Source organism: Tauraco erythrolophus, chromosome 25 (genome assembly GCF_009769465.1).
Source record: "Tauraco erythrolophus isolate bTauEry1 chromosome 25, bTauEry1.pri, whole genome shotgun sequence".
NCBI classification, from domain to species: Eukaryota; Metazoa; Chordata; class Aves; order Musophagiformes; family Musophagidae; genus Tauraco; species Tauraco erythrolophus.
Window position 1 is genome coordinate 1,234,238 of NC_141489.1, and position 26,876 is coordinate 1,261,113.

Here is a 26,876-nt window from a genome sequence, read left to right on the forward strand (position 1 = left end):
GCCGAGTTGTGCCGGGCCTGGCTGGGGGCTGCCGGCGGGGAGGGAGCCCGGCACAGGGGCGCGTGGCTGGGTGCCAGCGGGGCATCTGGGCTCCCGGGGACACATTGCCCTCACGCGTGGCTGGTGCGTGTCCATCCCGAATGTGGAGTGTTCCCTCCTTGCAGGGGAAGAGCTCCTTCTCCCCGGCCGAGCCCGTGGGGCCCCCCGGGCCGGCGCTGCCCTGGCTCCCTCCCTGGAAGGGGTGATGTGTCAGCACAGAGCCCGAGATAAGGACTCTGACTGTGTTTGCGTGTGATGAAACTTGCCGAGTGCTCTGACCTTCCGTGGCGCGGGGGGAGCCCGGGGCTGGCGGCGAACGGGAGGCCGAAGATGCTTTGGGGGCTCAAGTGGAGACAGACGGGGTGGAGGGAGGCACTTGGCACATCCCCACGGCCCTCGTTCGCGCACGAGCACATGGGGGGAGGTGAGAAAAGCTGCCTGGAGGAAGCAGGGTCCCGGCCCCGAGCGCGCAGGGCTCCTGCCTGCCTCCTCGTGCCGAGGCTGGAGGTCCCCACGCTCTTTGTTTCTCCTTCCTCAGCCAAAACAGCCCCGGTTCGGGCCCTGCTCTTTGACATCTCTTTCCTCATGCTGTGCCATGTGGCCCAGACCTACGGCTCCGAGGTAAGGATCCTCCCAGGGATGCTGGGTGCTGAGCGTGCCAGCGCAGCCTGCCAGCCTCCTCTAGCGGCCAGCTCGCCGCCGTCCCTGCAGCTGCCCCGGCGCGTGGGATAAAGCACCCGATGCCTTTCACTGGGTGCGGGTAGAAATCCATCCCTGCAGGGTCTGTGGGTGCCGGGCGATGGAGCAGGGGTGGCCGCAGCCCTCCCCAGGGCTGTGGTTGGGCTGCCTTCATGGTACCTTGGTGTCGGTGGCAACGCTGCCGCCGCACCCTCTTGAGGCTGACTCTGATCTCACCGGGCTTTTTCCGGCTCTGCCCCTCTGGTTTGGCGCTGGCTGGAGGAAGGGGGGCATGCAGCCAGGCTGGGCATCAGCCCTCTGCAGTGAGAGGAGGAACTTGTAGCCCCGCTCAGGAAACGGCACTTTGGTTGCGTGAAAATTTTCCAGGTTTCGACATCCGTGTGTGTTGAGAGGCGAAACGATACCGAAACACCGGGAAGGCGGAGAGGGGGCGAAAGGCGGGTGGAGGGGGCCTGCCCGGGCGGCCCTGGGGAGCGGGGAGGGGGAGTCCTGCTTGGAGGCAGCTTGGAGCGGACGTGCCTGGGGCTGTCGGATGAGGTCTCGTCCCCCAGCCCAGCCCAGGGCGGCTTTCCTGACCAGCTGCTGCTCAACAGCTGTGCAAAACTTTTTTTGTCAAAAATAGCGTCCCTCGGGTGCCAGCGGGCTGAAGGGAGGAAGCAGCGTGCGGGATTCCCAGCTCGAGTTCCCCCTGGGAGCCCTCCCGGCTGGTTGCCAGCTGGAACCTGCACCCCGACCCCATGGAGCCGTGGGCCAGCCGGCCCTGGCACTGCCGGCAGCCTGAGCGCAGCTTGGTGGGCGCTGGGGGGCAGGATGCGGTGACCCTGCTGCCACACTCGCATCCCCTCCGGATTGATCCTGGCCTGGTATCTCCCCGAGGGGGGGGCTGTTGGGAATGCTGCTCTGAGCTGGGCTGTGGTCTCCCAGAGAGTCCTCTAGTCAAGGGGAAAAACCACAGCCTTTCTGGGGAGTCACCAGTGCCTTACTGGGGGTAACTGGTGCCTGCCTGCCCGTGCAGGCCACAGGGCGGCGCTGTTCCCCCGGTCATGGGCACCCCAGGGTGGGGGGGGCAGAGAGGGGTGTCCGGCCGCAGGGTAGGGGTCCCAAGCAGGGTCCCTGCGGGACGCAGGACACATGGCAGACCCTGTGCCGGTTCCCTTCCAGGTCATCCTGTCGGAGTCGAGCCCGCCGGGCGAGGTGCCCTTCTTTGAGACCTGGATGCTGGCATGCATGCCTGAGGAGGGGAAGATCCTCAACCCCGACCACCCCTGCTTCCGCCCCGACTCCACCAAGGTGGAGACCCTGGTCGCCCTCCTCAACAACTCCTCTGAGATGAAGCTGGTGTAAGAGCTCAGCCTGTGCACCCACCCTGCCAGGCCAGGGCAGACTGGGAGGGGGGCACCTCCCCTTCCCTGCCCCCGTGATCGATCTGAGTGAGGGCCTGAGCCACCCCCTGCCTCTCTCTTCCCCGGCAGGCAGATGAAGTGGCACGAGGTGTGTCTGAGCATCTCAGCTGCCATCCTGGAGATCCTCAACGCCTGGGAGAACAGCGTCCTCACCTTTGAGTCCATCCAGGTGGGCCTGGTGGGAGGACAGTGTGGGGTAGAGCAGGGGCACCGGCACTGAGCTGTGCCCTGAGTGGGGGACAAGGCTGGAGCAGGGCAGGGATCCCCTGTCCTCCTGCCCTGAATGCTACTGCAGAGCTCACTGGCTCCTTCACGACTTGGATGGGGAACTGATGTGGCTCCAGCCTCCTGGTGCTGCCCTGAACCACCCCGTTGGTGGCAGTGGGACTGGTAAGGGCAGGCTCACCCCATGGAGGAGAGACGGGCTTCGATTGTGCAGTCGGGGCCCACAGCCCTGCGAGGTGACGCTGAGATACAGCCTGTGCATCCACATGGCTGTGCTCATCCACGTCCACTCCCATCTCCTCCCCTAGAAAATCACCGACAACATCAAGGGGAAGGTGTGCAGCATGGCGGTGTGCGCGGTGGCCTGGCTGGTGGCCCACGTCCGCATGCTGGGCTTGGACGAGCGGGAGAAGTCCCTGCAGATGATCCGGCAGCTGGCCACCCCTCTGTACAGCGACAACACGCTGCAGTTCTACAACGAGCGGTGAGCCCCAGTGCACCGGGCCCCGTGCTGTGCCATCTCCTGCCCTTCTTCTGCTTCCCAGGGCCTACACGATGTCATCTCTCTCTGTCGCAGCGTGGTGATCATGAGCTCCATCCTGGAGCACATGTGTGCGGACGTCCTGCAGCAGACGGCCACGCAGATCAAGTTCCCCTCCACAGGCATGGACACCATCCCCTACTGGAACCTGCTGCCCCCCAAGAAGCCCATCAAGGAGGTGCTGACGAGCGTGTTCACCAAGGTGATGGAGAAGGGCTGGGTCGACAGCCGCTCCATCCACATCTTCGACACCCTGCTGCACATGGGGGGCGTCTACTGGTTCTGCAACAACCTGGTCAAGGTGCGGGGTGAAGGAAGGAGGTGGCCGCGAGTCCCAGCACCATGGCTGGGTGTTGAGGGTAGAACTGGGGCTCTGCTAACCTGTGCTCCTAGTGCCCGGGAGTGCTGCTGTGACAGTCCTGGGTGCTGTAGGCGAGCGGGGCAGTCCCAGCCATGCCTGTGCCTCCCTCAGCCTTGCGCTCCGCTTCGCAGGAGCTGCTGAAGGAGACGCGGAAGGAGCACACACTGCGGGCTGTGGAGCTGCTCTATGCCATCTTCTGCCTGGACATGCAGCAGCTGACGCTGACCCTGCTGGGCCACATCCTGCCCAACCTGCTCACGGACTCCTCCAAGTGGCACACTCTCATGGACCCGCCGGGAAAGGCCCTGGCCAAGTAAGATCCCGTACCCGTGGGCACCTTGCCCTTTGGGGTGAGTGGGCCCATTTGTGGGAATGAGGAGATGCTCTGTGCTGGGGTGGGGGTCCCAGCTGCCCACTTGGCACTCTGGCCCTGGCAGGAGCAGACACGCTGGTGTCCCAGGCACCGTTCCCTGCGGGCTCTCACTGGAAAGGGATCTGCTGTGCCCCGTCCCGCTGCACGCTCTGGGCTCTGCTTGCGCACCACCATCCGGTGAGCTGGCAGCGCCTCGCAGCGTCCCGCTCTGTCCCCAGGCTCTCCGTGTGGTGTGCCCTGAGCTCCTACTCCTTCCACAACAAGGGCCAGGCGTCTGCCAGGCAGAAGAAGAGGCACCGAGAAGATATCGAGGTGTGTACGACATGGACCACAGAGGCTCTCTGTGGGCAAGGGTGGGCAGCGTCTGCGGGAGGTGGCAGTGGCAGCAGGAGTGGGTAGCTGGGACCAGACTCCCTGCACAGGTTCTCTGCGCTGCCTGGGGTCCTTTGACCTTGAAATATGGGATTTTCTCTTCTTTTTTTCTGGGGAAGGGGGACTGTAATCATAAAAATCATAGAATGGTTAGAGTTGGAAGGGACCTCAAATATCATCTAGTTCCAACCCCCCTGCCATGAGATGGTCTGTGTGGGGTTGGCCCAGGCTGAGATGCTCTGGGTGAACGGAGATCGTAGTCCTGGGCTGTGGGGCTGTGCAGGGCTCAGGGTGGGTCATCGGCCCTGGGAGTGGGGCTGGGATCCCTGCTCCGAGGGGGGCTGGTGGGGCTGAACCCCCTCCGCCCCCCAGGATTACATCAGCCTGTTCCCGCTGGACGACACGCAGCCCTCCAAGCTCATGCGCCTGCTGAGCTCCAACGAGGAAGACTCCAACATGCTCTCCAGTCCCAGTAAGTGCTGGCAGGGTGGGCGGCTCCTGGGAGAGGCACGGTCCTGCCTCGCTGCTCCGTTCTGGGCGTGAAATGTGTATTTGCACAAAAACGTGTCTCTTCCCAAGCTGGGCAGGTGAAGATTTAGAGAGCTTGAGTGTGTTTTGCTGAGTTACCCTGGAGCTTTGGCACTTAGAAAAGGTCAAGCTCTGTCTTCCTGATCAGAACAACTTAGGAAAGAGGATGAGGTTGCACCTTCCCTCCGTGACGTTGCCACCCAACCCAGTGTGTTGCGCACAGGGGGCTCAGGGAGGTTTCGCTGGAGCCCTGTCGCCCCCAGAAAGTCCACGTGGGACTGGAGAGCTGATGTGCTGCAGCAGGAGGTGACATTCCTGATGTCTGTGGCTAAATCCTGGAATTCCACTGTTGTTAACGAGGCGGCGAGCAGAGCCGATGAGTCCCTACAGTCACGTCTCTGTGTCCCCGCAGCGCGGTGCCGCGGGTTGCGACAGCTCCGGCAGGACGTGCCGGGGGGTGTCCGTGCCCTCCGGCCACGGTGGGTGCTGTCATGGCTCCCACGTACGTTGTCTGGACTCCTGGACAGTGACTCAGGATATTCCTTGGTCATTGTTTCTCCCGCTGCCCTTGTCCTAAGTTATTCTTTATTTATTAGTTTCCGACACATCCGTCAACCTGTGGTTTTTGTTGGTTTCATTACTGTTGAAATACGGGGTTTTCCCTTTGTTTCACTATCTTTTTTTAACTTTTGAGCCAGTTCCACCTCTTTCCAGTGACATTCAGGACTTTTTTGGGCTGTTTGCTGCAGCGATGTGGAAATGCCGCTTCCTGCAGCAGCCACATAACTCATGTGATTCCATGAGAAGAGTGTGGGAGGGCTTTCTTTTTTTGGTGAGCATCCTCAGGGCAGCACAAGGTGGGTCCTGCTGATGTTGGTGGCAGCTGTGTGCTATGGATCTGCACAAGAGCCTTCCCGGGAGACTCCCATCCCGTTGGACTGGCGACGGCCCACTTCCTCTCCCGCAGGAGCACCCAGCAGTGCTTCCCAGTTTGAGTCAGATAAATCCCCTTGGTCTGTCCCAAGATTTGGTGCTAGTCCGTTGGACGTGCCTCAGCTCTGGTAGCTAAATTGTACGCTGAGAGTGAGATTCGAGTGCTGCTGTGCAGCTGTCGAACATCTGGCTTGCTCCATCCGCACAGGATGTGCAGCGCACGCGTCGCTTCGCCTCGTCAGACCGTTATTCTTCTCCTCTCCCTGTCGTGACATTGCGTTACGTTGCTCGTGCTCTCGTGGAGCGTCCGGGACGAGTCACTGCTGCAATTAAAACCGAGCAGGGAGGCACACTCACGGTCTCACTCACACTTCACCCCTTGGAGATGTCATTGAACTTGGTCAGACTCAGAATAAATGTGGCTTGTGCAAGAGCGGAGCGTCACACCCCAAGAGCAGCAGCGGCAGCGTGGAACCCTCCCTGGGCTGCTGTGCTGCGTCATGCCTGGGGCATGCGGGGGCCTGTGCCGCCTGCCAGGGCTGCCCGCGTCCCGGCGGAGAGGGACGGTGATGGAGGCAGAGCCTGTCTTCCTGCTGCGCATCCCGGTGTGCCCGGGCAGCAAAGGCTGCGCTCGTTTGGGTGCGGAGGGTGCCAAGGACCATGGTCCAAACCTGTCCTGCTCTTGGATCCCAAGGTCTGGGCGAGCTCAAAGGGCCAGAGCTGGCCAGGGTGGGCACATTGGCACAGCTGAAGGGTCCAAGAGGCCATTCCAGCCCCACATGTGTTCTCCTCCCCAACAGATCGCTCCATGAGCAGCTCACTCTCCGCCTCCCAGCTTCACACCGTCAGCATGAGGGACCCACTGAACAGGGTGCTGGGTAAGGGCAGAGCCGCATCCCAGCGCGGGTACCTGGTGGCGAGGCTTTGCCGCGGGGTTGGGTCCAACCGTGCCGAGACACCGGTGGGGACCTGTCCCGTGTAGGGGGGCCTTGGGCCACCCCTGGCCTCCCTGAACTGGCCTGGCTTTTGATACTTCCCTGTATCCACAGCAAACCTCTTCCTGCTCATCTCTTCCATCCTGGGGGCGAAGACGGCCGGCACCCACACCCAGTTTGTCCAGTGGTTCATGGAGGAGTGTGTGGACTGCCTGGAGCAGGGCAGCTGCGGCAGCATCCTCCAGTTCATGCCCTTCACCATGGTGAGTGCCATGAGAATCTCCTCCCTGGTCGCAGGGCGCTCTGGGGTGCGGGTCCCACGGCACTGGCACATCCCGGGGAGTCCAGCTGCCCGGCTCTCCTGTCCCCAGCGCTGCTGCGAGTCAGACGCGTTTCTCCTCTCTCCTGGCAGGTTTCGGAGCTGGTCAAAGTGTCCACCATGTCCAGTCCCAAAATCGTCCTGGCCATCACGGATCTCAGCCTGCCCCTGGGCCGCCGTGTCGCCGCCAAGGCCATCGCCGCGCTGTGAGCGGGACACCACCCTTCTGCCGTGCAGGAGAGGGCTGCCGGGCCGCCGCTGGGGAGTCCACGAGAACCTGGATGCTGGGCTGGGACTGGGAGTGCTGGGACAGCTGCTCTGTCACTGGGGGCTCAGGCTGGCCATGCCCGGGGGCGGCTTCCCTCCACCTTTGGCCTCCCGTGCTGCTCGCGATGGGCTTTGAGACTGAGACAAACCCTCTGCTTTTTTCTACAATTAGTTCAGTCCTTTTGTAGAACTCGCCTTTGCCTCATTTCTCTTTGGTTTCCTGACTCTAGCCCTTGTCCTGGGGCTGGTGGGGGCGATGGGCAGTATGGAAACAGGACTCGCTGTCCCTGACCCCCCTGCCCTGACCCCAGGGCGGGCGGTGGGCTCCCCGTGACGCTCCGCTGCGGCAGGGGGTGCCCGCGGCCGCCTGGGTGGAGCGGAGCTGCTTTCGTGCCGCGCTGCTGCAAGTGAATTCTTGTTGGAAATTCCTCCACGTGAGCGTGAGTTCACCCCGCGTCCCCGGCTGGGAGCAGGGCACCCTGCGGCCAGTGAGTAACCGCGGCCTCGCCAGCGCCGCGCCAGCCTCGTGCTGGGAGAGGCTCCCCGGTGGGACTGTCCCGGCACCGTCAGCGGTGAATCCGCCCGTAACTGTCACGAAACCCCGACCCCGAAGGGGTGGCAGGGCCGGGGTGCCTTCGACTCCGCTGCTTTCATTTATGTTTTCTGCTTGACTCACGAGAAAGGGGGAAGCGGTGCCAGGGGAGCCGGGCACCAGCCCTCTCCTTGGAGTACCTCGGCTCGGAGCCGGATCCCTGCCGCATCCCCAGGGCTGAGCTCTGCCTCCTTCCCTCCTCGGCACTGGTGGGGCTCACAGCTCCGGGTTTGGAGGCTCCGAAGTCGGTGCTTCGGTGGTGCCAGGGGAGAGGCCGGGCAGAGGCCCTGGAGCGGCGCCGGGGGGCTGCCATCGCACACACTTCCCGCTGCCTCCCGTGGGTCCGGCCCTGAGCTGGCAGTGGGCTGGCACACACCAGCCCCCCGTACGAGGGCAGATGGAGAGCGAGTCGCAGGGCTGGATGGGGCAGCAAACGGAGCCGCTGCACGCACTGGGGCAGGACGTGGGGTGAAGGGTGAGCGGGGCGAGGGCTGCCCTGCCCGAGGGCTCGGTGCCTGCGCTGTGCCGTGGCCGGTGCTGCTCCGCATCAGGCCTGACGTGGGCACGAGTCCTATGCTGAGCTGGCACTGATCGGCCCGGGCAACTCTGCCCCGCGCTGGCGGCAGCACTGCTCACCCAGGGGTGGCTCTTTACCGTTAGCTCAGAGCAAAGAGCAGGACCCGGCGCTCTCGGCTGTCCCAGCTCTGTCAATATTTGCCGGTGGCAGCCCTGCGCGCGGCGTTGGCGCCCGGTGCTTCACCTTCCAGGAAGGGGCTGGAGTGGGAGAAAGGGGTTTCCTGTAAGCACTGATAAGCCGGGGGAGGAAGGAGCAATGGCTTCCCCGTGCGCTCTCCGGGGAGCTGCCGCAGGCAGGGTGTGCGCCCGAGCAACCGCGGGCAGCGGCAGCTTCCCCGTGTGGGATGGTGGCAATGCCCAGGATGGGATGGGGTGATGGGCAGCAGCAGGGCTCCAGCCTCACCCCTGCCCCTTCCTGGGGCTGGGAAATTGAGGGAAGGCAGGAATAGGGAGCCCCTGGCACCCGCCGGAGCTCGGCCTCCGCCGTGGCTGGGCTGAGCGCGGTGCGGGGATGCCGGCGGTCATGGGATGGAAGCACGGGACCGGTGGGAGGAAGCGGGGCTGCTGCAAGCCTGGGAGCCCAGGGACAGCCCGGGGTGGCCACATACCCGTGGGAGAGGCTCTGGGCCAGATGGGGACGGCCATGGGGGCTTGCCAGGGCAAGGGGAGATGCCCAGGGCTCCTGGCTCTGCCACCTTCACTCGGGCAGGTCCGTTTGTCTGTCCACCTGGGTTTTCTCACTGCTGGAAATCCCGTCCCATCGTGGTGGCTCCGAGAAGGCTCCAGGCACATCCCCGGCCGTCTCTGGGGCAGATTCCCCATGCGACAGCAGCAAAACTGGGATGGCCAGGACCCCCCACTGCTGCTGGGCCCCCCAGCGAGGGCACAGCCCCCAGGTTGGCACCGCTGCCGCTGCCACAGAGCCCTGAGCACTCATCACACCTGTGCTCGCCCTCCGCTCCCTGCGCGGAACGGGGATGCTCTGCACTGCCAGGGTCGGGGGGTGAGCCCCCGCACCAGTGACCGGCATGGTGCTGGTGCCAGTGCTGAGGCAGCTCCCCACGGCCCCCAGCTGCCGCCCAGGCTTGGCACCGCCAGCGCTGCCAAGCTCCGGCGCTTTCTAGGAATCGGCTCTTGCCCAAGCGGCGCTGCCGGGTGTGGGGAGGAAGCTGCCACCCCCGGGGAAGCCACACCCGGCCACCCCACGGGTGCTTCCCTGCCCTCGAGGGGCTTGTGCCACACTGTGGGGGCAGGAGGGCCGGGGGTTATGGTTTCCACCAGCGCTGGGCACTGCTGAGCCGATGCCAGCAACCACGGGCTGGCCCTGAATGAGCCCGTTCCCCTGCACCCCGTCTCCCTGTCCCCGTGTCCCCATGCCCCGGCCACCCAGTGCCCCCCCTGCGCAGGCAGGAGGCAGCGGACAGCCACGCTTTGGAGCAAAACTCGTTTATTTCCATTTTTATCGCGTATAAAAAAAAGAGCGTGTGTTTCCTGGGGCTCACCCAGCTGCGGCAATAAATACAGTACAAAACACGCGGCGAAATTTCCAACACTCAAATTCGGCTGCGTGGGCCGGTGGGAGCTGCTGGCGCAGCCACGAGACCGGGGGCTGTGCCAGGCTTGGGGAGGGCGCCAGGGCTGTGTCCCCCCCGGCCCCGCGCGCTGCCGCACCGCGGAGCCGCTCCCCGGGCCAGGAGCTGGGAGCAAATAAGTTAAAACTTCCAAAAATACCCGGAGTTCAGCAGGGGAGGGGGCCGGGCGAAGCTGCAGCCCCCCAAAAGTACCGGGGTTCCCCCGGAATAGCCTCATCCTGGGAGGCTGCTGCATCCCTGCGGCACCCGCGTCCTCCTAATGGCTAATAAATATTAATTACTGTAACTGTGCCTAATAGAAATGACACCTGTCAGATCTGTCCCTGCAGGCTGCAGCCCAGGCAGGGAGATGCTGCCCTGAAGCATCTTCATCCACGGATGAAGACGATTTCCCCTCAGCCGGCGGGATGCCACAGGGGCACCTGCAGCGCCCCGTGCCAGCTGTGGGGAAACCGAGGCACACACGGTGCCCGCGGCAGCTCCCGAACCTCATAGCAGAGATACGCTTTTGTTTAAATATTAAACAAGAGTGATGCTGCGCACGGATGCCCGTGCACGGCGGATGCCACCGCAGGGCTGGCCACCCTGCTCGGGGACCGGTGGGCGGGGGGGGCATCCCCAGCTGGATAAATATTAAATAGCGATAAATATTAAAAAAGCAGAAAAGCCGGGCGCTCCCGGGGAAGGGCGGGACATAAATAAATAGGGTGCGGCGGTGCGGGGCCGGTGTCAGAGGCGGGCAAGGTGCCGCAGCGCCCGGTACGCCGTCTCCAGGAACCGCTGGAAGTTGGCCAGGATGAAGAAGCCGCCGACCTGGTGGTGGAAGCGGGAGGAGAAGGCGGGGAGGGGACCCCCACTCTCCGTGGGGTACGTCACCGTGGCCAGGCCCAGGTCCTCCATCTGCAGCCGGACAGAGGCAGAGGCATCAGCTCCAGTCCCGGAGATGCCCACGGGAGCGTGGCAGCATCCCGGTGGTGCCCACGGAGCTGGTGCGATCCCGGGGATGCGGAGCCCCGTGTCCCCGCTGTGCCCTCCCCATCCCCCTAAACCCTCCGTGCCCCCTCACCTGCTGCTGGATGTTGGAAGAGAGGTTGGCTGCGTCCAGCTGCAGGGTCTCCACCAGGCTGGCGTGCCCGGGCAGCAGCTCCAGGACGGCGGCGAGGGAGCCGTGGTAGGTGCGGAGCCCGTCGCGGATCTGGCTGAAGCAGGCCTCCTGCGGCGGGCACGGTGGGGTCAGCGGGGCTTGGCACAGCCTGGCCACCGCGCCCCGAGCCACGGCGGTGAGACCGGCGGGGCTGAGACCGGCCAGCTCGTGGCAGGGATGGGTGCCCGCACTCACCGCCTGGAAGGTGCGGCTGTGGCACTGCTCCAGCGGCGCCTGCATGATGCCCAGGTCCTGCCGCACCAGCAGCAGCTCTTCCTCCTGGCACAGCTGGAAGGTGTCGCACTGCGGCCGAGGGGGACAGGGTCAGGGCGGCTGGGGGACCCCGACATCCCCTCGCTGGGGTGCGGGACCCCCCCCTGCCCAGACAGGAGCGGGGAGGGGACGGGGTGAACCGTCCGCCTGGTGAGACGGGGATGGACAGGAGCGAAGCGGGGTGCCCCGGGGAGGTCCCCACACGTTGCCAGGGGAGCAGTGGGGCTGCACGTGGTCCCAGCCCCCGCAGGAGCCCCAGGACCCCGGCGCTGAGCGGGGGATGCCGCTGGCTCCCGGCCTCGCCGTGCCGATAAGGCCAGGGAGGGGAAGGTCACCTTATCTGTGACCCCGCAGCGCCCGCGGCCACCGTCCCCCCCGTGGCACCCGGGACTCACCACCACGCGCTGCAGCGCGGCCACGTCCCCCTTGATCTTGCGGGTGAACTCGAGGTTCTTGTGCAGGAAGAGCTGGAAGTCCTGGTCCCCCGAGAGCTCGACCAGCGGCGCCCCATGTAGTGCCCGCCACGGTGCCCACAGCAGCGCGCCCAGCAGTGCCAGCACGCCTGCGGGGACAGCGGCTCAGCACCCAGCCCCGGACACCCACAGCCCCAACCCAGCACCTGGGTATGATGGCACCGACGTGGCTGGGGAAGGGGCAGAGACCCCCCGAAATGGGGAGAGGGATGGGGAGCTCCCTGCGTCCCAGCAGCCCCACGGTGCCGGGGCCACGGGGCAGCGGGCTGGGGGGCTCTGGGTGTGCGGGTGCACCAAGTGCTGTGGGTGCTCAGGTGCAGCGGGTGCTACAGGTAGAGTGGGATTTATGGGTGCAGTGGGTGCTGCGGGTGCAGTGGGAGCAGCTGGAGCAGTGGGAGAAGCGGGTGCTGTGGGTGCAGCAGGTGCTGGGGCTGCGGGTACTCACGGGTGAGGGAGCACATGGTGCCCGGCTCGGCGTCTCCTCCTCTCTGCACGCGTGGCCCCGCACAGCTCCGGCCCGGCGCATCGATCGGGGCATTTATAGCGGCTGCGGGGATTCACCCCGATGTGGCAACTGTGATGATGTTGCCTCAGTGGCTTAATCACCAACATGCAAATCCCGGGAGCCGGGTGCTCCCGGCCGCTGCCCACACCTCGCTGCCTGCGGGGCTTTCCCGGGGCCGGTGGGCAGTGGTGACCCTCTGTGCGGCTGCGGCGGGCGGCCGGCGGCACCCTGGCACCGGGGCGGGTGCCGGGCGCTGGGTGGGTGCTGGTGGCAGCTCGGTGACTCATTAACCTGCTCGCAGGGCTCCCGCCTGCCCGGCCGGGCTGGCCGCTGCCCAGTGCCGCGGGGTCACTGGCAGGTGACCGGGCGAGGGGATGGCAGCTTTTGGCAGCCGACGTCCCTCCAGGACGGTCACCGTCTCCAGCCCGCGTGGGCATCGCCCCCACCAGCTGCCTGAGCCCCTTACCCTGGCATCAGGGCGGGCACCAGCGGTGTGACCATCACAGTGCCGGGAGCAGCTGGAGGTGGCCAAGGTGAGACCCTGGCCGGGCACCTGCCCAGCGTGCGGTGCCCCGACTCAGCACCCCGGGGCCAGATCCTGCCCCGCTGTGTGCCGCACGGCTGGGCTGTGCTCAGCATTTCCGTGTGCAGCACCGAGCGCCCCGCTGTGTCGGGGGCCCAGCACCCCCCTCAGCGAGGGGCCGTCCCCACCTGCCCTTTCGGGGAAGCGGCTGCAGGGCAGCCCCGGGAGCGGGGCCGGCTGCTGACACGGGAATTTTGGCTCATGCCGGTTCCCGCAAGTGCTTCCAGGATGATCTGCTGGGCCGGTGCCAGCTGGGCCGGCTCCTGGCCGGCACGGGCCAGCTGGGGTGTGAGAGGCACCCACTGGACCTGCAGCCCCAAGGCCTGGGCGGGTGTCCGGGCAGGGCGACCCCAGGGCAGGGCTGAGCTGAGGGGGTCTCACTCTGCACTGCTGACCCCTCCCTGGGTCCCATCGCTGCCCTCCTGCAGGCTGTGGGGACGGGGATGGGAACGGGACCCCCGTCCTCAAACGCCTCAGACTGCGGTGCGCACCGGGACAGGCCGCACACCCGGCGGGGTACAGCCACAGGGTACAGCCAGCAGAGAGACCCAAACCCCAGGAGCTGTTCCTGCCTCCAGCTGAGGACAGGAACCCCCGGCAGCTGCAGCCAATCTGTGAGCACCTCCCAAGGCCTCGCCCAGAACGAGGCAGATGTTAACTCTGAAACCTAATGATGACTTCCCTTCCTAGGACTTGGAAGCACCGAGTGTTCAGCCCCCAGGCTACACGAAAGGACCTCAGCAGGGAGCCATTCATGGGGTTTCCTGGGAGCAACCCCCCCCCCCCCAGCTCTGCATGTCCCTCCCCAGAGCTGGGGGAAGCCGGGGCCCTTCTGGAGCTGATGGTCATGGATGAGGCTTAGCGTGGCGTGTCTAGGGGAGCGCCCCATTCCCCCGAGCGGAGCTGCCATCTCAGCAGGTCAGTGCTTTCGGGACTCGAGGTGGGGGGATGTGAATCAGCCCCTGGTGGGGCCCAGAGCCCCCGTCAGCTTTCCAAGGAAGGAAGTGGTGACCGGACCCGAAACCTCGTGGGTGTTGGGGCGCGGGTGGCAGAGCTGGCCCAGCACAATCCCCTGCTGGGGCTGGCACTGCCTGACCTGGCCCTGGGGACTGTCCTGGGCACCCGCCCCGCTGCGGTTCCGCCTCGTGGCCACTCTTCCTCTCCTTGGCCCCTTCCTGGCATCTGCCACGGAGCGAGCGCTTCGGGGTGTCTCTGTGTGCCCAGTGCCGGCCCCAGCGCCCCCCAGGCTCTCGCCTTCCCTACTCCGCCCTGGCCAGTGGGGTCTGGCCCAGGGACCCCAGGGTGGCCCCAGAGCAGGGACAGGCTCCATCCGTCACCGGGGGGCAGCCCCACGCTTGATCCTTGGCCCCTGGCCGCCGGCCCAGCATGGGTGTGCTGGGAGATTCCAAGATTTCCCCAGAGAATGAGCCCAGCTGGTCCCAGATGCCACTGGGACCCACCCAGGATGGCCACGTCCCCTACCCCCATCGCTCCCCAGGGCCTGTGTCTGTGGGGCTGGGGGGGCACCAGACGGCTCAGCCTGACCCCCCAGTGCCGTTCCCAGCAGGGTGAGGGGGTGGTGGGGCTCAGCCCTTTCCCCCTGTGCACAGCCCCACGCTCACCGTGCTGATCCCGATAACCCCAGCTCTGGCAGCAGCAGAAAAAAGGGGTTTTTGGGAAAGAGGCTCCACGGGCTGGAGCAGACGGTGTCCGTCGGTGCTGTCCAGGGCGCTCCTGGCCTGTCCCTGTTGCTGCCATCAAGCCCTGGGTGCTCCAGGTCAGCTCGGGGCGGGCACCCAGCTCCCAGAGCCCCGTCCCAGCACAGGGGGAGCGGGGGCAACTCCAGCCCCCTGGGGTGGTCTGGGCCAGAGCCGGCCCCAGCTCCAGCCCCCAGCCCAGGGGAGGGGAGCAGAGCGCAGACACCGGCCACCCCCGCGCTCCCGGTCACGCCGACGCACCCATGGCAGGAGCAGGCCAGGCTGGTGTTTTTCCAACTTTTATTTTAAAAGTCATAATTGAAGCTTAACAAAGTTTGACCCCGTTATCGTTGTGAGAGCTGGGGGCACCCACGGCCCCTGCGGAGCCGCTGCTCCTGCCCCCCTCCCCGGCCCTGCTTCCCCAGCAGATCCCAGTTCATGGGCTGGTCTGCGTCTCCACCGGGCTCAGCAACGACCGTGACCACAAGTGACCTTAAAAGAATGTTTGTTTATTGGGAAGGGGGCTCCCACTGCGGGGGGACGGGAGAGCGGGGCTGGTGGCTGTGGGCCCAGGGAACCCCCGTGTTCCCCTCCCCCAGTACAGACATGCAGGTATTTATAAAAGAAAGGCAGGGGGGGCCCGGGGAGTTCCGCTCAGACAGCATCTTCCCTCGGGACAAATAAAAAAGTACAGCCGGGCCAGAGGGTCACGGAAAACCGTCATCATCATCCTCTGCCATCTCCTTTGCGAACTCCAGGTCCTGCTGCTCGCGCTCCCGGCGCTCCTGGAAGGCAAAGGCAGAGGTTGGTGGTGGTTGGGGCCAGGAGCCGCGTCCTGCCCGTGGCCTCGGTGGCCACAGCACCAGCGGTTCCTGGCAAGAGGCTGCAGAGACCCAGATGAGATCTCACCTCTGCAGATTCCAAGTCTTTGTTGTAAGATTTGGGTGGGAACCTCATGGCCTGGGGGAAAAAAAAAAAACAAGGGAGAGAAGCTCTGAGCTGAGAAACGCCTCAACTGTGCCCCCGCCAGCCCCTTGCCCGGGTCGTGCCACACTCACCTTGACAGACATGTTGTGGATGTCGAGGCAGAAGGAGATGCGCTGGTGAAACGCCAGCTGGGGCTCCCGGGTGGAGTAGATGTCGATCGTTTCCTTCGACTGGACGTAGCCCTTCTCGTGGTTAATGCTGGCCTCGATCACGCCGTCCCGGATGGCCTGCAAGCCGGAGGGCACGCGGTCAGGGCACCCGCTGCCCCCGAGGGCTGAGGCAGCGGTTTTAGAGCGAAGGGAGGAGGTGGCCGCTGCGGCAGGAGCGGGGGGCTCGGGACACAGCGCAGAGAGGGGACTTGGTGCCCTGAGCAGCTCCAGGAGGGGCTTCAACTGAAAACCAGCGAGCGTCCCAGGGAGGGAGCACTGCAGGGCCCGGGCAGAGGCAGCCTGGCAGGAGGGTGAGGGCAGCTGCCTCGGGAACCAGGGGCTGTGGGCAGCCCAGCACCAGAGGGACAGGGCTACGCAGGCAGCTACCTTGGCGACGATGAACTCTGCATCCTCCGGACTGTCCAGCTGCAGCTTCTGGGCAATATCGGCCAGGGAGATGCGAGAATAGGAGAGGCTGATCATACGGACACCTGCGGGGCAGGAACGAGAGTGCAGCCCCAAGCCCACGGCACCGGTCACGATGTGTCCCCCGAACGTCACAGCGGCAGCGTCCTACCTGTCTTGATGACGTTGTGCCTCAGACGAATGATCAGGGTGTAGGTGCCATCGGCCTGGAACTTGTCCCCAAACTGATCGAGGACTTGGTTGAACTTGGCCAGGTTCCCGGTCCTGACGGCTGGAGGAGAGAATGTGTTAATGGGGGAAGGAGCCGGGGCCGGGAGGTGGTGGGGAAGGTGAGGCAGGGCTGACTCCCAGACCTGCCATCCCCTCCTCTTAGGAGCTGTCTCCTCCTCCCCAGGTGGAGTCTGCAGCTGGGTCCCATCCAGGGCAGGGGAGAGGAACCCCCACTGCTCCCCCACCCAGGGCCTCCCGCTCCCTCGGGAATGGTGTTGTGCTGGGACACCGGAGAGGGACCGAGCGTGGGCAGGAGTGGCCTGTCGTACCCTGAGTCAGGAGGAAGTAGGGCATGAGCGACCGCTTGAGGGAAGGCTGTCTGAACTGGAGCCTGTCCGGGATCTCCCCAAGCAGCAGTTCCACCACGATGAGCAGCTTGTGCACCTTGAGCAGAAAAAGACCATGAGGCCCCGCGGGGCTCAACCCCGAGGCAGCTTCCCCAGGAGCCGGATGCCACGAGTGCTCCCAGCCCCACTCACTGTCTGCTTGAAGCCAACGGCCGTGTGCTGCGGAGCCTTCCGCAGGGCGTTCGTCATGGTCCTCCGCGCCTCCGAGTACTCCAGCTGGATGGCCTTGATGCGCCCTGCGTTCGCACGGGGCAGAAGGCATTTGGAAAAGCCACCAAATTAATCCAACCAGATTAGATCCACCCAGACAGAGCTCCAAATCCTGCCTGGAAGCCCCAACCCCAGCTGTTCGAGTGGTTTCTCTGGAGAACCAGAGCCCTCGATCCTGGGTGCCACGCGGGACCCTCTGCGTCTCACCTGTGTAATAGAGGTACCGAGCCCACTCGTTATTGTTGGCCTGTTCAGGAAACACGGACTTGGAGACGAGCTTTTCCGCTTGGTCATAGAGGTTGTAGTGGAGATAGTTCCTCAGCAGCAGGTTCAGGAGGGTGGCCTGCCCGTCCGCGTCGTGGCGCAGCGTGGCTGTCCGTAGCCGGGCGTGCAGGAAGCTGCAGAAAGGGGGAGAGAGTGTCAGGGAGGAGGAAGAAACCAGCCCTTCATGCCAGGGCACACAGGACCAAGCTCCAGGAGAGCCTGCACACAGGATCCACCCCACCTCCTGACCACGTCGAGCTTATTCAGGAATTCGTAGATGCGGGAGTGGTAGTAATAACATTTTGCCACCACCAGGTCAAGGGCCCGGCGGTTTTGGGAACTGATCTTCTGCATCAGGTCATCGGACACTTTCTGAGCCTGCAGGAGGGGAAAAGAAGCCAGAGCAAAGATACTGAGCCTGGGGGCTGCCTCCAAACACAGCCGAAACAACGGGGAAAGCGAGGGGCCACAGCCAGGCAGGTCCCGGAGGCTCTCCAGACCCTGCCTGGTGCAGGAGCGCCACAGGAAGAGCTCAGCTCCTGGCCAGCAGCTCAGGGAAGCTCACCTCCGGGTACCGCTTGCTGTTCATCAGGTAGATGACGAGAAGCAGCTGGAGGTAGGTCTCCACTTCTGGCAAGAGAGGGGCTGAGGCCGCCTTCCCAGTCCGTGGGCGAAACTGCAGCTCTGCTTCCGTGTCCATGGACTGCGGGGAGAGGGACCTGCTGGGACCTACGGCCCTCCCGCGCCGCTGCTGCCCGCCCGGCGCTCCCCACGGCCCGTGCCCAGCTCCCCAGTGACGGCTCTGCCTGAGGTGTGACCGGAGCCAGCCCGGGCTGCTGGCACTGCCGCCCCGTCCCTGCCCGGTGCTGCGGTGACCATCTCATCCCACACGTGCTCCCCGGCAGCCGGGCTGCGTGTCCCAAGCCCTCGTGGTTCCCGGCGCCCTCCTGGCCCACGCAGTGGCACTCTGGAGGCCCCTCAGTGTGGGAAAGGGGTCCCCGTCGCCTCTTGCCATCCGCTGGCGCCGTACCTCCTCCAGGAAGCCGAGGAGGAAGTCCCGCGCGGCGCTGTTGGCGGTAAAGAAGCCGTTGATGGCTTTGTGCAGCACGTTGGAGTTGAGCCGGCGGGAGGTGGAGGGCAGGGCGCGCAGGGCACGCAGGACGTAGCGCGGCTCCTTCCCTGACACGGCCTTTTCCAGCTGCTTCACGTGCTCCTTGATATCTGTGGGAGGACCGGGGACGCGCCATCACTGCCAAAGGACGCGCCGGAGCAACACCAGCACCGGGATTCTTCCAGGTACGCGGTGCCCCATCCCACTGCCGCTGGGTCCCTCCATCCGCTCGTGGCACCAGGGCTGCGCGACCTCAGCGCCCGCCGTGCCCTGACCTGACCCCACAGTGGGGGGCTGAAGAAGGCCCCTCTGGAGGCTCCTTCCTCCTCTTGGGCTCCATCCTCCTCCTCCTCCAGCCCCGCAGTGCCCCACCGCAGCGTCTCGGCAGCTCCCCCGCCCCACAGCCCGTCCTCACCGGGAACTCCCCCCCAAGGAGTTCCCTCACAACCCCCCCCCCCCCGGCTCCTTCCCTCACGGGGACCCCCAATCCCCCTCCGACATCATTCCCAGCCCCTCTCCCCTACAGACACCCCCCGCCTTCCTCCTCCATAGGGATCCCTCTACCTCAGGCTTCCTATAGCCCCCCCATTCCCATCCCTATTCCCACTCCCCTTCCCTTTCCCACTCCCCGCCAGCCCCCTCTCCTACCGGGATCCCCGCCGGAGGCTCCCTCGCGCCGGCCCTAGTCCTCCTCTCCCCCACGAGCCCCCTCAGCCGACACCCGCCACCACCGATCCCGTTACAGCGGCCTCTCTCCGGTGCCGCCCCCCGCCCGGGGCCGCTGCGCCGCGCCCCCCCCCCCCGCCCCTCACCCTCCAGCGTGATGGCATCGAGCTCCCGCTGCGGCTGCCGCTCCCCGGCCGCCTCGGCCGCCGCCGTCGCCTCCTCCTGCATCTCCACGTCGGGCGGCGCGGGCGGCGGCCCGTCGGGGGGGGCTCGGGCCTTGTCGCCGCGGCGGCGGGACGCGCCCTCCTGCTTCATGGCCGGGCGCGCCGGGCGGCCGTGACACTGCAACAACCGCGGGGCGCGCCGGGAGCCAGGCGCGACCAGCTGCACCGCTCACCGCCAGGCCCGACCGGCCGAGCGCCGAGCGCGGCGCCGTTCGGCTCCGCTCGGGTGTTTCCGACAGGCGCTCGGGTATTTCCGCTCCGCTCTCGGGTGTTTCCGCCCGGTGCTCTGCTGTTCCCGCCCGCTGCCCCGCGCATGCGCAGACGCCTCTCGTCCGCCTCGCCGCGCTGAGGTGCGAGGCGCCGGGGCCCGGGAGCGGCCGCCGCTCGCTCCCCCCGCGCCCCGGGGGGCTCCCCTCACGGCCCGTGGTGCCCCCGCAGCCCCCGGTGACCGCCAGGTAAGCGGCACTGCCCCTGTGGGGCACCCCCTGTCCCCGGGAGCCCGAGGGGCCGGGCGGGCAGGCGGGCGGCACCGCTGCGTGACTGAAAACAGCGACGGTTTAAAGGATTGCCTTTAGGAACGCGCAGCTGTGCGGTGAGGAATCGCTCTTTATTTATAAAGCAGCAATCGAAGGGAATGGAGGTGCCGTGTTACTGGGCGGGAACCATTGAAAGGCTCCGGGACCCCATGGCTTTCCGGCACTTACCGAGTCCCGTGTGGATGGCAGGTGTGAGCTAATTACTGCTGATACGTTTTATGCCTTAATTATGCTTTATAATAACTAGTTTATACTAACTATTCATATTGCTGATACGACTTATGCCTTAATTGCGTGAGGGGCTGTGCGTCAGTGTTTTCTAGAAGAACGAGGATCCCAGAATGTCAGGGATTGGAAGGGACCTCAAAGGATCATCTAGTCCAACCCCCTGCTGGAGCAGGACCACCTAGATCAGATCACACAAGAACGTGTCTAGGCGGGTTTGGAACATCTCCAGAGAAGAAGACTCCACAGCCTCTCTGGGCAGCCTGTTCCAGTGTTCTGTTACCCTTACTGGGAAGTTCTTCCTCATGTTTAAGCGGAACCTTCTATGTTCCAGCTTATATCCATTTCCCCTTGTCCTATCATTGGATGCCACTGAGAAGAGCCTGGCTCCATCCTCATGGCAGTCACTCTTTCCATATTTATAAACACTAATGAGGTCAGATCAAGCACAGCTGACAGGCCTGCGAGCGCTCGAGTTAGTGGGTTTTTCAGCTGGTGCTCTGCATGCATATGGGGGGGAAGAAAAAGCAATTTTGCTATCCACCTTCTACAAGGAGTTTTCTTGCCTTAAGTTTGCTTTTCCCACTTATTTCAAAGCAGCGCTGAGCATTAAGGAGGAGTACTTCACCTACGTAGGGATGAAATTTGGAGAGGGAAACTGGTGTGCAGTAGGAGACTTTCAAATACATTGTCAAGTGGTTCCCTCTGAATCATCCCTGGCTGGGGGGATGCGTGGCACCTAATCTGACTTACTCAGAAGATTGAGGAGGTACAGAGACACATACAGGGCTGCCACAGCCGAGAAGGCTTCTTTCCTGCACACAGCAAATCCATCTTCCTGCAGCTTCACTCCGCTCAGCTCGACCATTGCAGTGGTTAATTTTTGCTCCTTTTCTCCTGAGAAGGAGAGCAAGCTGGCATCCACGTGGAAAGGCCCCTTCCCGCGTTCTATGTCGTGCTCCAGGATGCTCTTAACCTTTGCAGCAACAACAAAACAAGCGTAATCAGTATTTTAATTCTCCCCCCTGTTGGAGTCGTTAAGTCAGTAAATGATCTCTTTGACTTCTGAAGTGCTCTGCCATCTTACAGGTGTGTTAAATATCCCACACATGGGACTTCTCACCCTGGGAGATTATCAGTATTCCATTCCTAGTTCCTTGTGAATTGTTTGTGTTCAATAAATTAGAATTGTAGTGTGGTTTTGTGTTGTTTGTTTTTTTTTAAAGCTGGAGAAGCCAGAAAATTCTGACTACTGTTTCAAGAAGAGTTTTTCTTGAAACGGTAGTCAGTTGTGTCCAATTGAATGTTTATTATCTGCAAAACAGTTGCTAGAAATCTCAGCTCATTGTGTCTTGGGGCGGTTTCTCTTGAAACGTGTATTTTGCTCCTTGCCAAGTTTGAAGCAATTATTTCTTCCCTTCTTCCCAGTGCTACCTTAAGTTATGATACTGCTACCTATGTCATCATCCAAATGTTGCTTTACTTAAAATAACACTCCCCCTGCCCTCTTCATTTTGAGCCAAACGTGATGGATGTTCTCTCACCAGCTTAAGCTGTTGGGACACAATCTTCTCTTCCAAGGATTCTAGCAGTAGCAGCAGCTGGTCCTCCGTTAGCTCTGCAGAATTGAAACTGGTTTGTAACAAAACAGAACCCCACCAGTGTTTCAGAGACAGCTGGTGAGATATGAAGGGTGACCATCAACTGTTGTGCAGGGAATGCCTGCTGGGTCAGAAGTTCTTCAGATGTTTTAAACTAAATTATTGGTGCAGCCTCCCTGCGAGAGGAGACCAGCTCTGGGTGCAGAGACCAAGGGGGCTAAGGGGAGTTTCAGGCTGTATTTTGTGGCAGCCTTGGGAGAAGAACCCTGGAATTTGCACTGCTCTTTCTGTCAGGTGGTCTTGCCATCTTTACCCACATTGTAACTCTGATTTCAAGCTCTCTTTTCAAGGATGCCCTCTGTTCCTGCCCTGAGTGGTGATTAAATGTGATTCTCCTGCCAGTTGCTGAACAGCAGCTGCTGCGGATGGGTCTGTGCTCTCAGCGTAAACCACCTTCGTTCCCACAATGGGAGCAATGGTTTTACATGAATCCTCTGCAAGCGTCTCTTCCTCTATAAATTCTCTACATTTTGTTAGTCTTGTCAGTGGGAATGCTTTTGATGTGTTCTGGTGCTGCTGTAAAATGGCCAGAAAGCCTCGTTACCTTCCAACGCGTCGAGAGCGTAGGTAATTGCTTTTGCCAGCTTGAGGCAATGATCTCTTGAAGAATCTTGTAAGCTCTTCAACAGGTCTTTTAAGTCTGGGCTGTCTGTTTTCAGCTCACAACTACCAGTTTCATCAAGAACTTCTTCCATCTAGGGGGATAAGAAAAAGAGACGTCAGGATTTGAGAGAAGAGGCTGCTGATAGTCCCCGTGGTCTGACTACGTACGAACAGTCGTGTAACATGTCCCCCCTCCTTAAGCCATTTATGAGGCTGTAATGGAGGCTTTAGCACTCACACTGGATCCAGTTAAAGACAGAATATGACATTTAAATGGTTTGATACCCTCAGGTAAATCTGCTAGGCTATATTCAGGACATATTTCAGCAGTTGGCTCTGTCCTGAGCACCTTCTTTCCCTGTGTGGTGTTGAAGACCAGACAGATGTGCCGAGTGAAGGAGTTTTTTTGGCTGGTAGTTGTGGCACAGGAGAGATGGCTTCCGGGGCAAGAGGTGTGATCAGGGATGTGTGCCTGTTTATAAATCCTGGCAGTAAGAAGAGTTTTGCTTACTTTGTCAGTCAGCTCTTGAAAGAGGTTCCTGTCTCTCATCACAGCTTTGATGGCATTTAAAAATATGACAGCCAGATCAGGAGACAAATTGGAGAAAACTTGACAATTCTCTTTCACTTCTTCCTCCACTTCTCCTAGTCTTCCTTTTGAGAAGCCTGAGAGCCAGAAAGATTCCAAATATGTCACTTGTACACCAGACAATCCCGCAGTATTTTCCCAGCACCTCTACATTTAGGATTTGAAACATTTCTATGAACATTTTCAAAAGCAATGTGCAATTTTGAGGTGAACAGTTGTCATGTTTCAGGTAAACAGTCAGTAATCTCCTTTAAACACATCACTTTTGGTGGTTTGGTTTATCCTGAGAAATTCCATCTTACCCCAAGGGGGAACAGCAGTGCAAGTGGAAGCAGAAGAATACATTGCTTACCACCAAATGAGAGGACTTCTGTAGCTGCTCGTAGGACATAGTTAAGACCTGGAACAGGATACAAAGGGCATTACTGATTTAGAAAAATACTTGAGGCTGGATAGGTGTTTTCTTATCAGGGTTGTTGTTAAGGCTGAGGATACTGGTATCGCAGGTCTGAAGTCTCACGTGCTAGTTGTGGGTCAGACTGGTGCTTGCACTCTTCTCCAGTGCATCTGTCTTCTGCCCGTTCATTTAAAACTCGTTATTCCTGACCTCATTCCCTGCTGTCACGTGCCTTACATTAGGGTCTATTGGCCAATAGGTGTGTTAAAATACGAGTGAATTAAAATGGCAGCTTCTAGATCCATCCATCCTCTAAAATCCTGCAGCAGGTTTTGTGGATCTCAGTCCTCTCCTTCTCTACCCACCCAGTGTAAGTGTCTTTTACACCAGTCTTCCAGCTGAAGGGTCAGCCACCCTGTTGTCTCCCTGGCTCTTTGCTTCCGAGCGGGAAAATAAAAGAAAATAAAACAAGCCTCTGCCCTAACCAGGAGCTCTGCTGTTCCTGAAATTTAGAGCCCAGACTTCCAGCATCCCTCTTTCATTCCCTTCCCAACCCCCCCCAACCTGCATCCCTTTCCCAAGGAGCTCTTTGAAGCTCCATACTGTGTACAGCCTTTTCCCGGGTGATTTCTGTCACTCATATTGCGTGAGTTCATGGCCTGGCAAACGAGCCAAGGGTGGCCGTGAAGCTGAATGATGCTTCAGAAAATGTTTTTGCTCTTCTGTGTTGTTTCCAGAGCGGAGGGGTTGGTGGTTTCTGCAAGGTACTTACCCCACCGTCCTTCTGTAATGAACAGCGGTATTGCCTTGAAGGCCAGGGTGCAGCCCTTGGGTATGGTTATGCTTTCTTTATTCTCTCTAGTGCCCTGCTCAGTGAAAAAAACAAAAATCTGTCATCAGGCCTGGGTGGCGTGCGGGTGTTCGGGAAGGGCCGACTCCTGAGGCTGAAGAGAAATCAAACCTTGGCATGAAACTTGGCGTAAAGCAGGGTCGCGATGCTCCCCTCTGCCTTGGTGGATTCCTCATAGGTGGTCTCCTCTAAGGCTTCCAGTGTTTCGTAAACCACGTATAAATCTTCTTGTTTCTTTAGTTGTTGAATGAAGGAGAGATTCATATCCATTTTTCTAAAACAGAAGAAGGATGCAAGTGCCTGGTTTTCCGCGAGTTACGACAGAAGTACTGTAGCCTGCTCAGAGCCTTACGCTTGGGTTCTCTCACGTTACGTGAGCACACATAAATACCACAGCGTGAGGAGCTGGGTATTTATGTGTGCAATAGGCAAAAAGGGGGCAGAAAATGGGCTGCAATTCTTGTCCTCGGCATGTTACCTGTCCGAGGGGGCCGGGGCAGCGAGGCAGGGGGCTGGCAGGTCACACAGCTGATCTCTCCGGATCCAGGTAGGAACCAGGAGAAAAGCTGGCGTGACTGAGTGTCGAGGTGTTCCTGCTTTTGGAATCACAAAGAAATCTCTGAGCGTTACAAAGCGGTGGAAGGAATCTATCACCTCTCTTCCCTGTCCTCCAGAAGGATGCATGGTTAGGGAGAACGCATGCTCCCGGGTCTTAATCTCGGTTTTTGGCTGGTGAAAAACCATTTTGTGACCTGGCCTGGGGTAGAGGAGGAAGACCCGAGGATGTGTTCTCCCTTTGCGTCTGCCTTACCTTTTTCTTGCCAGTGCGTCGAGTTTTGGTATTTCTATGCACTTCTTCTCCATCTTGATGGACAACCCGTTGCACAAGGAGACGCCTCCTGACACCTCTTGTGTTACCAAGTCAACAGGAAGGCTGAGACTTCCGTGAACTGTGTTACTGGTGGTTTTTTTGATTGTAAATTGCTTTGAACCATGATCATCTCCGTCAGGAAAGAGAGACTCTGAAATGATTGGATGTGTTAGCTCAGGCATGACTACATGGATGCAGTATTGTAACTATTGTGTGCAGGAGAAAGAAGAAACGTGGTGGAGTTCAGGCACCAACAATACAAACCTTTTGTCCGTGGAAACTGAACTCCAGATTGATAAATGTGGGCTTTACCTGTGCTCTCGTTGTCTTCTCCAGGCAGCAGCAGGTTCTTGAGTGTGTAGTGTGTTTGTCTGTAGCGGGGAAATAAGTTGAATATGGCTTTTCTTTTTCTTTTCAGTATACAGAGAGGTCTGAAATGCTCATGGTCCATGAGGCTGTGAACTGGGATCAGGCCTCCGTTACAATCCATTCGATTTGCTGCCGATTGGGTGACCGTTTTAAACATTCTGCTGCAGCTGGAGGAATTTCTGAGCCAAGGCAAAGTGTACTTGTGCCTTAGGAAAAGAGGCAAGACAGGTTAAGCAAAATGACTTGAAATATGAGCAGAAGGCTGTAACCAAGTATCTGTTCCTTTAATTATTGAGAACTTTTGAAAATCACTTATCATGACCCAAAAAAGCTGACGTTAGCACAAGCACAGAGCTTTCACAGGGACGCGTTTGGAGGGGCTGGAGTGCGAGCTGTGGCTTGCTCGGGAGGCTTGCTCACAATCCTTTTGCTGGTGCACTCCCAGCCATCGTGCAGACTGGGAGCACAGCTGGCTGTTCCTGAGGGCACTGGTCTTCAGCACCGGAGCCCGTTACTCCGCTTTCAGTTAAGAGATTTTGTTGCATATACCAGTACATAACATAATAATTATCATTACTAAACTATTCATTGCTCCCTTAACCAAGGACCTACCATGGTCCTAAATGCTCTAATCTTTAATATGTTGCCCTGACAGAAGTTTAAAAAGAAAAAAAGCTTGAGCAATTTCTTGCTGTTTTTTACTGCTTCAGCGTTTTCCCCTTGCGTGCTGGTGCCTGGCAGACAGGAAAGGGTTAGTGCTGTTTCGAAACAGAGTGTTAGAAAAATGCCAGGAAGTATAAGTGCTGAGAGGGGAATACTAGCTGTAGGGAGGGAGCAGGAGAGCTTGTTGTATGGCACATCTCCCCCAGAACACAAAATCGTCCCAGCACAGCTCCTTGGGTGTGCCCCGGTGCTCTGCCTGCGTCCCCGCAGAGGGCAGCTGCGTGTTGGAGAGGCAGAAGCAGGGCACTGTGCGTTTCCTCTTGCAGCTGGTTTGAATTCCAGAGCTTCGTGCTCCAGTTGGCACATGTAAAATGTGACGAACAACTCAGATCTACAAATACAAAAACTTCTCATACTCACTGAGAAGAAAAGCGTGCAGGTCTTGCCCCCCTCTTCTGCACCGTGCTTCTTCAAGGCTTGTTAGAGAAGAGATGCTGATCCACGGTTACGGTCCGGATTGTTTTCCTTCTCCCTAATGTCCCCCAGGAGCCTGCCAAAAGAGACCGAGTTCATCCGATTGTCCCAGAGAGCAGAACGGCTGTCACGTCACAGAGGACAGTGTGTTGGATGCCGTGGAGCCGGGGAGGGGAAATAGTTTTCTGTGCACAATGTGGGATCGTTTTAGAAGTACCTTCAGGACTCGTTCCCTTGGGAGACTTCAAAAACAGTTCAAAACTCAACAAGAACACTTGACAGACAGTCTGCTTCATTCCCTCTTCTGTCCCAAAAGCTCCTAAAAATGTACTTGCCTGTTTGTGGAGCAAGTGGCTTCTCATTCACCGGCAGCGGGGAACGTGCAGCGCAGCCCGCTGTGCCTCTGGCGCAGTATGGCCTCTGTAAATCCTCTGAACTTATATGGCCCCTGTAATCGTGCAGGACAGCCCACTGCGCTTCCGAACTAATACGACTTCTGTAATCGTGCAGCACAGCCCGCTGCGCCTCTGGAGTGATATGGCCACTGCGCAGCT

At 60.7% G+C, this 26,876-nt stretch overlaps 4 protein-coding genes across 4 annotated transcripts; 1 reads left to right on the top strand and 3 right to left on the bottom strand.

Moving 5' to 3' along the window:
- Positions 1 to 453: 453 nt before the first annotated feature.
- On the top strand, positions 454 to 7,050 carry MED24 (mediator complex subunit 24). Its single transcript, XM_086626312.1, has 11 exons — positions 454 to 660; positions 1,900 to 2,078; positions 2,211 to 2,310; positions 2,675 to 2,850; positions 2,944 to 3,208; positions 3,400 to 3,581; positions 3,860 to 3,953; positions 4,386 to 4,485; positions 6,275 to 6,352; positions 6,524 to 6,672; positions 6,822 to 7,050. Exons 1-11 carry the CDS (start codon positions 454 to 456, stop codon positions 6,936 to 6,938), a joined length of 1,647 nt encoding a protein of 548 aa, XP_086482438.1. The 3' UTR covers positions 6,939 to 7,050.
- Positions 7,051 to 10,484: 3,434 nt separating this feature from the next.
- CSF3 (colony stimulating factor 3) lies at positions 10,485 to 12,106 on the bottom strand. Its single transcript, XM_086626696.1, has 5 exons — positions 12,091 to 12,106; positions 11,568 to 11,734; positions 11,095 to 11,202; positions 10,822 to 10,968; positions 10,485 to 10,655 (listed from the first exon to the last, which is right to left on the bottom strand). Exons 1-5 carry the CDS (start codon positions 12,104 to 12,106, stop codon positions 10,485 to 10,487), a joined length of 609 nt encoding a protein of 202 aa, XP_086482822.1.
- Positions 12,107 to 15,064: 2,958 nt separating this feature from the next.
- On the bottom strand, positions 15,065 to 19,175 carry PSMD3 (proteasome 26S subunit, non-ATPase 3). Its single transcript, XM_086626580.1, has 12 exons — positions 19,007 to 19,175; positions 18,114 to 18,304; positions 17,649 to 17,786; positions 17,325 to 17,461; positions 17,027 to 17,217; positions 16,742 to 16,845; positions 16,532 to 16,646; positions 16,144 to 16,263; positions 15,954 to 16,057; positions 15,489 to 15,644; positions 15,340 to 15,390; positions 15,065 to 15,215 (listed from the first exon to the last, which is right to left on the bottom strand). The coding sequence occupies exons 1-12, from the start codon at positions 19,173 to 19,175 to the stop codon at positions 15,138 to 15,140; spliced, it is 1,554 nt and encodes a 517-aa protein (XP_086482706.1). The 3' UTR covers positions 15,065 to 15,137.
- Positions 19,176 to 19,680: 505 nt separating this feature from the next.
- On the bottom strand, positions 19,681 to 26,439 carry GSDMA (gasdermin A). Its single transcript, XM_009991520.2, has 10 exons — positions 26,269 to 26,439; positions 25,129 to 25,391; positions 24,757 to 24,967; positions 24,057 to 24,219; positions 23,868 to 23,961; positions 23,051 to 23,098; positions 22,621 to 22,775; positions 22,051 to 22,201; positions 21,390 to 21,463; positions 19,681 to 20,821 (listed from the first exon to the last, which is right to left on the bottom strand). The coding sequence occupies exons 2-10, from the start codon at positions 25,340 to 25,342 to the stop codon at positions 20,585 to 20,587; spliced, it is 1,347 nt and encodes a 448-aa protein (XP_009989822.1). The 5' UTR covers positions 25,343 to 25,391; positions 26,269 to 26,439; the 3' UTR covers positions 19,681 to 20,584.
- Between the last annotated feature and the right edge of the window lie 437 nt (positions 26,440 to 26,876).